We start from the raw sequence: 12761 nt of genomic DNA, 5'->3' as shown, positions 1-12761 counted from the left end.
TATGGGGCCTTTTCCACCAAAAGAACCTTGGTTCAAGAACCAGTGCCGCTCAACTTTCTTGGAACCTTGGTTCGTTCTTGCGAACCGGCTTGCGTTTCCACCAGATTGAACCAGAGGTACCAAGGATTTTGTGGTTCCCGTTCGGAACCAACTCGGTTCTCGGTGGAAAAGCTCACCTCTGGTTCATCCCATAGGCGGGAGAAAGAACCAGAACCGGTTCTTTGGCGATCGAAAATCACCCTATGAGCTCATGACGCACCGGGTTGCGTCACGCCGTGGGTATAGAATTGTCTACTTTCGTCGAATATTCGCCTGTTGTCGCCTATAATTTTCGCCTATTAGCCTTCCACGCCTGGAAACCAAATCTGGGTCACGGCACGGATGTAAAATACAGGAGTCGAACCCGGGTCTCCCGTGCAGGAATTAAGAGCCACTGAAGTCTTAACCACTGGTCTAAAGGGGACTCCCCCCTTGGCTGGGGGGGAGATAACGGGACTTTTGGTCTTCTGTGTCACTCTGGTACACCGTCATGAAACCAGCAGAACCTCTAGACCAGGGGTCTTCAATGTTTTCAGGCCAAGGACCCCTTAGTTGAGAGAGAGATGAAGCAGGGACCCCCACAACCAGTTCATAGATTCCATATTGTTTCATCGTTTTGACAGCAGTGTATTTGGATTCATGTCCATTTGTATTTTTCAGATATTTAACTACTGGAACCATCCTTAATAAACTTGACCTTTCACTCAGTACGTAGTCTGCTCTTTTTCCCCCCTCTTTCTATCACTCAAAGATTTGAAGGAACCCCTGCTCTAGACTACTTCCACCCATCCTCCTTCCCGGTGGCCTTCAAGGTGCTTTCGGGGATTGGAAGTAGCCATGTTTCTTCTAAACACTGATGATCCTGTCTGGGACAGATTAATTTCCTACCCCCAGTTAAAGCTATGATCCCAAAGGTTTCATGTCTCATCCGGGATTCAAACCCACGCGTGGGAGACCAAACTTCCACCGCTTTTTCAGGAGGAGCTCCACACTTAACTGGCCAGGGTTGGGTCAACTGACAGACAGTACGTGCCTATTAGCTTCAGGCAGTACTAGTTGTCCTACCAAACACCAGGGTTTAAACGTCTCAATAGAACACTACTTCCTATCACTGCAGATGTACTAGTTATGTTGTATCATAACTAGAATAGAATACATATTCATTCAAATAAGTTCTGGATTGCAGCTTTAAGGGTAAGATTAGATTTTGGCTTTTTTATGAGGTTACAGGCTGCGATTTAAGGAAAGTAAGCCACAGATTGCCTGAAACGGGAGTCTATTGAGATCCATTGACTTCAGCTTTCCTCTGGGTCTGGGGTATGCAGTACAACACGTTATATGGGGTAAGTCAGAGTTGATAATGTCCCACTTTTTATGTTGTTGATGTAGAGTCAAAAGTCTTTGTGAAATTACCCTCACCATGCTATTGTACAGTAGAAGACAAATCATAGCAAGGCAAAACTGTCCTGCAACATTGGATGATACAAAGAAAGGTAAAAGATGATATGACATATTTGTTTCATTTTTACATGTGTACATTTCCTTTTAAACTGGCAAATCAATATTAATCATAACTGATGCAGGTGGCGGGGAAAAAGCAAATGTATTAAATAGTTAATCACTGAATGTCTGAATCCACACTGGAACGTGTTCTTGACAAGGGCCAAGTCTCTTTTTTTGGCATTTAAAGTGTCTGTTTACAATATTTCGTATTTCCATGATTTACATTCTAGAGAGCGTCCATTTGCGTGTAATGTGTGTGTGTGTGTGTGTGTGTGTGTGTGTGTGTGCGTGCGTGCGTGCGTGCGTGCGTGCGTGTGTGTGTCTGGTCTGTGTGTGTGCATGCATGCATGTAAGAAACATACACTATGTATACATAGTCATCTGTTGTAATCATTTTGAAGGTACTATTAAACAACATTAGCTAACATTCTATTCCTTCAGTACGGACATTTCTCCACAAATTGACAATGAAACAAAAAAGCAAAAAAAAAAAAAAACTAAACAGAACAGAACAAAAACAAAGCGTAGCAAAACAATTGCTCCTTCCTTCAGAAGTCTAGAGAACTGTCAATCACAGATCCACCTCATATGTCGGATTCTTCATGCAAAGACGGGGGCTTGACATGTGGCACTGCGCTCTGTCTTTCCTTGTTGCTCACAACATTCTAATGAGCTGGCAGTGCGGCGATGGATGGATGGATGGGTGCTGCTGCTTCCGAGGTCAGGGCGTCTTAAGAGGCAAATATTGTACTTTTCACTCCACTACTGTTATTTGAAAACTTTTAGATTGTTATTACAAAAAAAAAAAAACACTCAAGCCTCAATTTTAGAGAGGGACTATGCGCGCGACATCATCATTATACCCAGAAGCTATGCAGGAACGCAAAAAACAAACAAACATCCAAACATAATTGCCCCTCGATTTGCCAAAATTTTGCCATTCACTTTATGCATGCGCATACCCTCTATACATGTCCAATGGTCCATTTAAAAAATAGCCAAGCTTGTAGATCTGCTATTTTGTTTAAAGTATGGCCTATTATTAGTATTGTTTTATGCTAATAGGCTACTTTTGTACTTTTACTCAAGTCACATTTTGAATACAGGACTATTACTTGGAACAGAGTATTTCTATATTGTGGTATTATTTTTAAACTCAAGTAAAAAATTATAATAATAAAAAGATCAGACCCTCTTTTTTCACCACTGACGTTAGCCTAAATGTGTCACCAACCTTAACCAGCCTCCAGCTTGACTGGCTGCATCAGCTGTTTGCCTATTCCGTCCAATAGAATGTGTTTTGTGTCCGCAAAAAACACTGTTCCATTTCTCTTATCCCCTCTTTCTCCCTCCCTCTCTACATCTGTCTCTGTCTCTCGTTCTCTCTCCATCTGTCTCTGTCTGTCTCTCTCTCATTCTCTCTCTCCGTCTGTCTCTGTCTCTGTCTGTCTCCGTCTCTCTCTCCACCTGTCTCTCTCAATGATGCAGTTTGACCAAAAATAACAGTAACTCCATTTCTTTCCAGCCATCAACTTATATTTGTTCCGGTATACTTTGTACCCTGCCTTAGAAGGTACGTGACCTGTGACTGGGAGTTTTTGCCCGCTGTGAAAAGTCGTCCTGTGATATCCCAATTCCCAACGCCTTCCTTTTCTATGAAGATGTCGTTCTGTCATTGCCACCCAGCCAGCACACCCACATGGGTCCCGCGTGGGTACAAGGTGGGCTTCCCTACATGGGCCCCATGTGGGAATGTCCGCGGTTTCCACAAGGGTCCCTCGTGGGTTAGCCCGCGTGGGCTCTGAGTGGGTTCTACATGGGTCATTGTGTGTGCTGCGTTATGACAGCCGGGTATCTTTTTTTAAGTCCTGAACTAAGGAACTGTGTAGCACCTTTGCCATCATGTTGTCTATTACCCTGAAGCACAAAACATAGGGGTAAAAAAAGGCATTTATCCTTAAACAGAGCATTAGATTAACAGCGATATTCAAAGCAATTATAGGACAACCAAACCCTGTATCTAAATGCTACTTTGAAAGCAACATAAAACATTTGAGTACAAAATGTGCATTGTGCCATAATCAGCTTCAGAGACAGAAGTGGAATGAAATGACCCTATTCATATTTTATCATATTTTGTTTAGTCTGACATTTGTTATTAAAATACATACATTTCTAACAGACATTCATGATTTACAAAATAAACATGTATTTTATTTCAATTATATACTTCATAAAAGTATGTCCTTATGAATAAATAATCTACTACTGCTGTTAGCATAATAGCACAGCAAAACAATGTTGGATACCTAAGCAAAACCAAGAAAACGTTACTTTTATTATATATGTTCTTTTTTTTTATCCGCTTTAGTTCATGCTGGCTTTTCCCTCTAGATTATGTATTTGACTCGTATAAATAAATGTAATCAAAAAAATGTTGAATTCATTGGACATTTTATATGTAAAAAGAAGAACGGATCAACCTGTACACAGTTTCTTCTGGTTATCACAGAGCACAGTATGTGTCAGCAAGGTCCACCGTCATGCACAGGTATAAAGCTCAAAACCATTGTGTCCCAAATGGCAAAAAAAAGAAAAAACAAACGGCTGGACGAGTCTTCCAAGTCCAGTTTAGACGTTGATGTACGTGGGGAGTTCCGTTGAGAATTTGACGTGTGCGTGAGGTTTCATACATCCTTGAAAACAGATGACAGAGAGGGAATGAATTGACATTAGGAAGATCTACAATAATTAAGGGATAATGACTGGCTCCGCTGTGTTTAACTCCCCTCGGCTTATGGCTGTCGGTCTGTTATGTATGGAGAAACACCAAGGAGCCAGTCATTATCCCACTTATTACCCGGCTACTAAATAAAATTAATAATTTGACTAAAACTACAAAACAAAACAAAGTATTTCCTTGTTTACAGACGGCTGAAAGTGTTCCACAAGTGTTGCACTGGGCGTCCCCCCCAGCAACACGGTCGCCTTGGAAAACAAGTAAGTTCAGATTAGATAGAATACATTTTCTGATACTATGTTGTCTATTTATCGCTTAAAACATTTTTAAAAATATTCTTGAGAGCAATGTTTAGTTCTAAATGTCGCTGTGTGTTTGTTTACATGGCTGACATGTTGGTTACAGCACAAGATTCACATAGTGCAGCCTGACTGTAGCAGGTGTTCTGAGCCTTTGATTAGGCAGCGGTTAGGAAGGGCTTGGTAATTGTTCTGCAGCCAGCAAGGGTGAAATAGCGACCCCTTCTGGGCCATTAATGAGAACTGCAGTGCTGAAAAGCACTTCCTTACTGGCTTCATATCCAGCAGAGAGCTGTCCTGGCCGATTGGATCCTACTCTTTTGTGACTGTTTTTAAAGCTTTATTTTACTGGGCAGATCAAAGCAACTGAAGTTAACAGACCAGGAAAAGAATAGGGTTGGATATTTGGATTACGATAAGAGGATGCAAGACAGTTAACAAGAAAATGATACACACATCAGTTATGGGAAGCATAATTGTGAGCTTGGAATAGTTGAGGTTCCATCCGAATTTAGGGCAGTTTAGAGACATGAAATTATACAATTCTCACATTCTCACACTGCTACTGTATATTAGGGGTCAGCAACCTTTTTGAAATGATGTGCCCCTTTTTTATTTTTTAGAGTGTCAGTGTGCCATGTCAACATACATTTTAATGACAAAATATTTTGTCATATTTTGATTGGCTGGACATTGTTATGAGGATCATTAGACCCAGAGCAATAATCCACCTATCTCCCCGACTCCCTCCCCAGTCAGAGTTCAGAGTTTTAATGAATGTAGAATTTTGGCAAGATGTAATTTGCTATACATTAGCTAACTTAATTTAATTGACCACATTTTCACATTTAAAAAAAAGATTTGTTTTTAAAATAAAAATCCTCACTCTCACACTTCTGCCAGTGTGCCCGTGATCACCCTCTCCTGTGCCAATGTTGTCACCCGTGCCTAAGGTTGCGTAACCCTGCTGTATATCCTTTAATTTTAATCTAAAACAATCAAATCCCCATTTACATAACACTTTTGATTACAACCTTCCAAGAACACAATAGCAGAATAAAAGGAGGAGAAAAGCAAACACTAATAATGGTAGTGAGTCAGGCCATGTCATGAGAAAACAACAAGATGAAAATGTAGTTAAAAGTCACACATGGACAGCTTATTACCCAGAGGTAGATTAAAGTTAACCAATTCAAAACCACTTCATAGCGTCCCTGTTCTGGGCATGTCATAATAGGACCTTAACATTCTGCAACATTCACAAAAAATTGCAGATCTATCGCTGTGAGCTTGTATTTTCCACCAAGAGATATGGAGGGAAAAGGAGTGGGCCAAGAATAGAGCCCTGAGGAATCCTTAATGGGTTAATGGGTGAAGCCCTGTTCACAAAATGTTCAAAAGCAGCAAATCTACAAGCTCACAATGTGTCTCATCGCGACACATTGTGAGCTTGTAGATTGGCTATTTTTTTTTAATCCCACGATTTTGTAATGCATTTTTCAATTATCTAATGCAATTCTGGGCGCTACACTCCCTCTGCCAAACCTGGGGAGAGCAACGGACTGACCTCATGCTTCCTATGCATGAGGAGTCCAAGTCGCTTCTTTTCACCTGACAGAGGGGAGTTTCCCTGGTTGGACGTAGCGCGTGGAAGCAACACATTATTCCACCCTTATTCCCCTCCATCAGGCACCCCGGCTGGCCAGGGAGAGGCAGTAAAGAGACCAGGATTACTGCATGTTTTTTGTGAGGGTATCTACCTTGGGCAGGGCCGTTTTTAGCTATAGGCGATCTAGGCGGCCGCCTAGAGCGCCATCCTAGAGGGGGCGCCGAAGGGGCGCCGAAATGGAGGGATTGTACCCAAACCAGCCCCAAACCGTCCCAAAACAAAAATCGCGAGTGGAGAGAGGCACATTCGAGAGAGCTCGCATAGAGCGCTGATTAGACGCGCTGCGGCCCTGCCCTTGGGGACACGGGGAGAACATGCAAACTCCACACAGAAAGGCCCTTTTGCCAACCCCATCTAGGGTGTGGGCAATGATGACACGGAGGAGAGAACACGTCCACAGCGTCCCCGCCAGGGAATCGAACCCAGAACCTTCTAGCATGTGAGGCCACCTAGAGAGGCCACCGTGCCCTCAGATTGGCTATTTTTAAAACAGTTAGCGATCTTCAAGCTCACAATGTGTAACATTGCGTTATGTTGTGAGATTGTGGATCAGCTATTTTTTATTTTTTTTATTTGGGGGGAGAAGAAAATCACCTATAATGAAATGCCCAAAACAGGAACGTCAAGGTGAGTAGTTAATTAGGGGAAACACGTTGTGTTTTAGAAGAGAACATCCATCATACTTTCTTTTCCCACTGCTCAGACGTGGGTTATTGAACTGACCCCATTAACTCCTGATGGGAAACACAGGAAACACATGATGAGTGGCATGGAATGACCTCTACATGGAACAACAGCAACACAAACAACAAAACAAAAACACCATAGTTGCAATCGATGCGGTCGGGTGGAAACCTTGTATGTCCAAAACGTTCACTTTTCAGGAAATGAAAAAAAAAAAAGATCCTCCCTGTTCCAATGGACCCAATGTATTTTTCTAGTCAAAAGTAGAGAACTCAAATTCTACCCGAACCCGACCATACACGAACCCGACCCGACATTTAGGGTAGGGCCTAAAATGTATGCTAATTAGTCAGGCCGGGTAGGGCCTCAGGCTCAATGAAAAAAGTTTTTTTTTTAATTACTATTACTCTGTGATAGAGTTCTCAAATTCTTTCCCAACCTGACCATACCTGACCCGACATTTTCGGGCCGGTAGGGCCTAAAATGTATGGTAACTAGTCGGGCCTGCCCAGTTAGGGCCCAGTTAGGCCAGGCCTTAATTTCAGGCTTGTTAATACTTTGAGTTCAATATTTACAAAACCCACAGACACACTTAACCACTTTGATTTCCGCTTTCATAAATAAATATACATTGAAGCTGATCTACAAGCCTACATCGCATCACGACACATAGTGAGCTATTAATAGGCTATTCTTTGCTACTTTTGCGTGACACTCCCCAAAACGTTTTAGCTCACGACCCAAAAGGGAAAATCTCCCCAGGACCCAAACTGTGACCCAAATGTAGGCTACAAATTCACAATATTGCACGAATCGACAAGTTGTTTCACTTTCAGTTTTTTGCTGGATATTTATGGAATTTCTTTCAATTTATTTTTCTTTTTAGATTTTTTTTTTTAATCTACCTTTTTTTTATTTTATTTTTTATTTTATTTTCTTGTTTGCCGATAAAAATGGGCCCGCGACCCGAAGATGGGTCCCGGACCACTGTTTGGGAAACTAGAACGACGATGCAAGACCTTCACTTTTGTGACGTCGAAACATGGGAGATACAAGGTTTCGTGGCCGACAGTGACCAGACGAACACGTCTGAGGACGGTCACTTACCGATGGGCCGCGTGTTGAACTCTGTGTCCAGCATCTCCAAAGAAGTCACCAGGTCCCGTTGTGCGTTGGGTGATGTGCTCTCTGTTGGACTTACTGGACTCGGGATCATTTCTTGTTCTTTTTCGTTCTGCATCTGCGCATAGACGTTGAGGCCTGGGATCTTCCTTGAGGAAAGATTTACAATGAGGCCCCGGGGGATGAAGGCATATAAAGTCTAACTAATAAAACAAGAGGACACAGACTCTGTCGAGTGCCGCGCTGCGAGCTTGTAGATCTGCTATTTTTGAAAAATCTTGAACATTTGAATTTTGACCCAATTCTATAAGTGTCTTTTGAATCCTTCTAAGATTTTTGGAAAAACCCTATGTTTCTATGTCAGCAATCTGGCCAGCCATCGTCAAAGAAAAGGTCCTTTTCACTTGAACTGGAGCTCAGTTAGTCTGTTCTTGAGAGACTGCTATGTCAGTGGTTCTCAAACCTTTTCATGTGAAGGACCCCCAAAATGATATTTATTTGGCCACGGACCCCCATTTCAAAATATCTAGTTCCAGGGACCACCCAGAAGCAAAATTTGAGTTACAAACGTTCGCTTTGAAAATACATAATTGCGACCGTCAGATCGCAGTTACTATCAAAACCTCCACAAACTGTGAGTCCGTCCGTCAGTCAGTCCGTCCGTCAGTCTGTCTGTCACACGTCACATGTCACACTTTTGCCCTGCTCATATCTCCGCAACCGTTGCCCCGATCCATGCCAGATTTTGCACACACACTCCTTGCCTGCCAAACTACAACCTCCAAGGACCCCCGGAGCTCCAGGGACCCCCAGGTCCCTGGGGGACCCCCAGATGTAAAAAATGACCAAATGTGCAAAAATGACCAAATGACCACCCCAACGGGGCTGCTCACGGGGAATTCCCGGGGACCACTGACTCCTGGTGCTCCAGAACGGATGCAAAAGTGGTGGCGCCCCCAGTGGAGGACCCCCTGCCACTGCAGCGCACATAAAATGCCGTAACTAGGGCTAGGAGCGACCGGGAGAGCCGGGGCCGGTACCTATTCGTCTGCCTCGGCGGCGCGGAGACCCCACCCCTCATTTCTCACATGGCCCTCTTCTAGCGCCACCATGTGGCGGATTCTTGCAAAACACATTTTTGGACACTGCTCCTACAATTTTTGCCATAAAGTCACTCAAATCGGTACACAGTATGTCTACACTCATGTCATCAACATGGATCTGTCCCATATAGCGCCACCTTCAGGCCGATTTTTTAAAACACATTTTTGGACACTGCTCCTACAATTTTTGCCCTAAAATCACACAAATCGCTACACAGTATGTCTACACTTATCTCGTCAACATGGATCTGTCCCATATAGCGCCACCTTCAGGCCGATTTTTTCAAACACATTTTTGGACACTGCTCCTACAGATTTTGCCCTAAAATCACACAAATTGGTACACACTATGTCTACACTCAGCGCCACCATCAGGCCGATTTTTTTCAACCACATTTTTGGACACTGCTCCTACACATTTTGCCCTAAAATCACGCTGCGACCTGACGGTCGCTTATCTCCCGATTAGGGAGTCTTACTGGTTATATTCAAAGATTTGCACAAATTTTCACGACTTTTTCAAAAATAGCAGATCTACAAGCTCGCAGCGCGGCACTCGTATATCTGCTATTTTTCAATAATTAAAGCAGTCAATAATCTTAGGCCTAAATGGGTTAAAGAGATTGCAATGCTGCCTGAAATCCTGGAATCGTGAAAAAAAGTTCCATAATTATGTCTGACCGGAACCAGAAGGTGGTCCTTTTCTTCTTGCCTTTGTGTGCATACTGTATAACAGGGTTCCCCAACAGGCGGCCCACGGGCCATTTGCGGCCCGCGGGGGTCTACTGTCTGGCCCACACCAACCCCAGTAATAATGGTGGTATAAGAGCAGCGACAACACTAGTATATTGTCGTTGTCGGGTGGAAACCTCATATCTCCAAATGTGTACGTTCTTTCGCAAATCATACAAGGCCGTCGCACAAAAGTAGTGAAAACAGCAGATCTACAAGCGCACAATGCCTCGCGGTGCGAGGCGTTGTGTGCTTGTAGATCTGCTGTTTTCACTAGATAAAATAATTTTTAAAATGATAAATGCAAAACGAACTGTTTTAGACATACAAGATTTTCACCCGACAACGACGATATCTGAACTGTCGCTGGAGTAGCGGGAAGCTGGGAACGCCACCGTCGCCCCCTGCCATGTTGTGGCCCTCGGCTTGGTACCCTATAGACATAATTCGGCCCTTGGGGAAAACTAATTGGGGAACCCTGCTGTATGACGAAAAGTGAATTAAATTATATTACATTTTACTATGGGGGGAATAGACGATCTACAAGATCACAACACGTTGCAAGCTCGTAGACCAGAGATGCTATTTTTGTGCGACACTGTTATACAAAGTATAAAATAAGGCTTAAGTAGTTAATCAATCGATTATTTGATTAGTCAAAAGTAATCAATAGAATAATAGTTAAGAAAATAATTAGTAGAAATTGCAATGTGAGAATATTACTATACATCGATGGAAGGCTATGGTGTCTCGATGCCATCGGCTATCGCTATTTCTCTGCCAGATGTCGCTAAAAGCCGGGGGTCCTTTTTCTTGCCGAGAAATAATTTAATATTTCCGAAAAGGTCAACCAGACAAGCTCAATGGGCTAAATATTGATAATGCTGCAACGCTGACTGACATTTAATTTGCAAAGAGTGCAGCCACAAAAGAATCCTAACAAGATTCTCCTTGAACCGAGAGAAAGGCCAGTTCTCTGTTGAGACCTGAGAGGCTGCTGGGTTTACACTGACAGACAGCAGATCCAACTACTCTCCATCCCCGCTGGCAGCTTTGTTTACCGAGCTGCCAGGGATCCTTCAAACCTGCGCACTCAGGCACTCACAACCTTTCTATCAAAGCGGGGTTCGACGGTTAAATAGAAATGTCATGTCATAAACACTATACCTCTTGAATTTGTAGATGACAAATACGGCTAAGCCCACAACCACTACCGATAGCAGCATTAGCATGGCGGAGCCGCTGTGGTTAGCCACGGTGTCCACTAGGGGCGCTGCAGAGACAGGGAGACAAGAGTCACAAAGTATAAATCGATAACATAAAGGATCTGTATTTCCGCAGCAAGCCACAGTATGAGTCATGCATTAAGCGGGCAACATGAACATTCACCCCCATGTAAAACAGTATATGAATTAATTTAATACGGGTAGTATTGACTTCTCTTACTCTTTATCTTATAAGCTCTTAGGACAGTAGCAGCATCCCCAATAGGAAGAGGCACACATACTTGTAACGATGCTCACTCTCTGAATGTCTCTCTGTAGCTATATGTTGGGAGCCAATCACACACAGGGTTGGGGGGTTGTTAGTCGACCGGATCCACGACGGGCCCACAAGAAAAAACCTAGCCCTAAATCATAACTCTTGTAGAGGTCGCTTATATTGGGATGTTCACTCTCTACAAGAGTTATAAAGGGGAGTCAGAACGCTCTTGCTGGTTGAGCCCTAACGTCCATTTTCGGCTCAAAACATGTACAAATCAATAAGGTGCTCACCGCATCGTCGAAACCGTTTTCTATCTACCAACGAGCCAACTCGTCGGCATGTGTTAGTCCATATGTTTCCAATAAATTAATGTTTACTCAAACTTCTCATGCAGTCTCTTCGCTTTCCCTGTTGTTGGGTGAAAATGGCCGAAAATATCACGTGACGTTGATCGCCGTCGCTATTCGCTCATACTAGGACATGGCGTTGTTTTGTATGCGGAAGAATTCCTACGTTCTGTATTTCTGAAGGCGGAAGCATTCCGACGAGGAAACGCGAGTCTCGGAGAAGTTAGAGTAAACATTGCTTTATTGGAAACATATGGACTAATACAGAAAACTGTTTCGACGGTGGAAAAGATAGAAAACTGTTTCGAAGATGCGGTGAGCACTTTATTGATTTGTACATGTTTTGAGACGCAAATGGACGTTAGGGCTCAACCAGCAAGAGCGTTCTGACTCCCCTTTATAACTCTTGTAGAGAGTGAACATCCCAATATAAGCGACCTCTACAAGAGTTATGATTTATTGCTAAGAAAAACCACCTGGCTGTCTATTACTGCATATCTAGATGTCTCTGGAGCCTTCTAAATTTCTACATTCTCATTGTTATGTTCCCATAAATGCCTCCTTCTTCAACTCTAACAACATATAACATGTGTGATTAAGTAAGTTGCCTTACCGGCTGATAGGTGTGCTGCGTACACCGTGACTTGGACCCCAGGCCTCAGGGTGAACTGGACTAGGTTTTGGTTCAAGGCACTGAGCAAGACCTCCGAGAGCTGACGGGTGAGAGGGAGAGAGAGAGAGACAGCATCTAAATAAGTGTTTTTAAAGTGGGGACCACCCAGGGGTTCTTGAAGGGGGGCCCCAGGGGGTCCCCGGCAAAATGAGGAACAGTTTAACTTTAGCCCTTTAGCAGCATCCCCAAGATCATGTCAGTATCATGGTCAGTATCATGGTCAGTATCATGGTCAGTATCATGTCAGTATCATGGTCAGTATAATGTCAGTATCATGGTCAGTATCATGTCAGTATCATGGTCAGTATCATGGTCAGTATCATGTCAGTATCATGTCAGTATCATGGTCAGTATCATGGTCAGTA

At 43.2% G+C, this 12761-nt stretch overlaps 1 protein-coding gene across 1 annotated transcript in view; it reads right to left on the bottom strand.

The window, feature by feature from the left end:
- Positions 1-4173: 4173 nt before the first annotated feature.
- Positions 4174-12761, bottom strand: part of sorcs1 (sortilin-related VPS10 domain containing receptor 1) — a gene marked incomplete at both ends in the record, with an annotated part of 457912 nt that continues 449324 nt past the window's right edge. The window contains 4 exon segments of the mRNA XM_080722749.1: positions 4174-4238; positions 8042-8205; positions 11059-11164; positions 12337-12436. Of these exon segments, the coding sequence (XP_080578875.1) occupies positions 4174-4238; positions 8042-8205; positions 11059-11164; positions 12337-12436 (435 nt within the window).

This window comes from Nannobrachium achirus, assembly GCF_963921795.1.
Source record: "Nannobrachium achirus genome assembly, chromosome: 3".
Lineage (NCBI taxonomy): Eukaryota > Metazoa > Chordata > Actinopteri > Myctophiformes > Myctophidae > Nannobrachium > Nannobrachium achirus.
The sequence above is the reverse complement of the archived record's forward strand: the minus strand, read 5'-3'. Positions and strand labels throughout refer to the sequence as shown.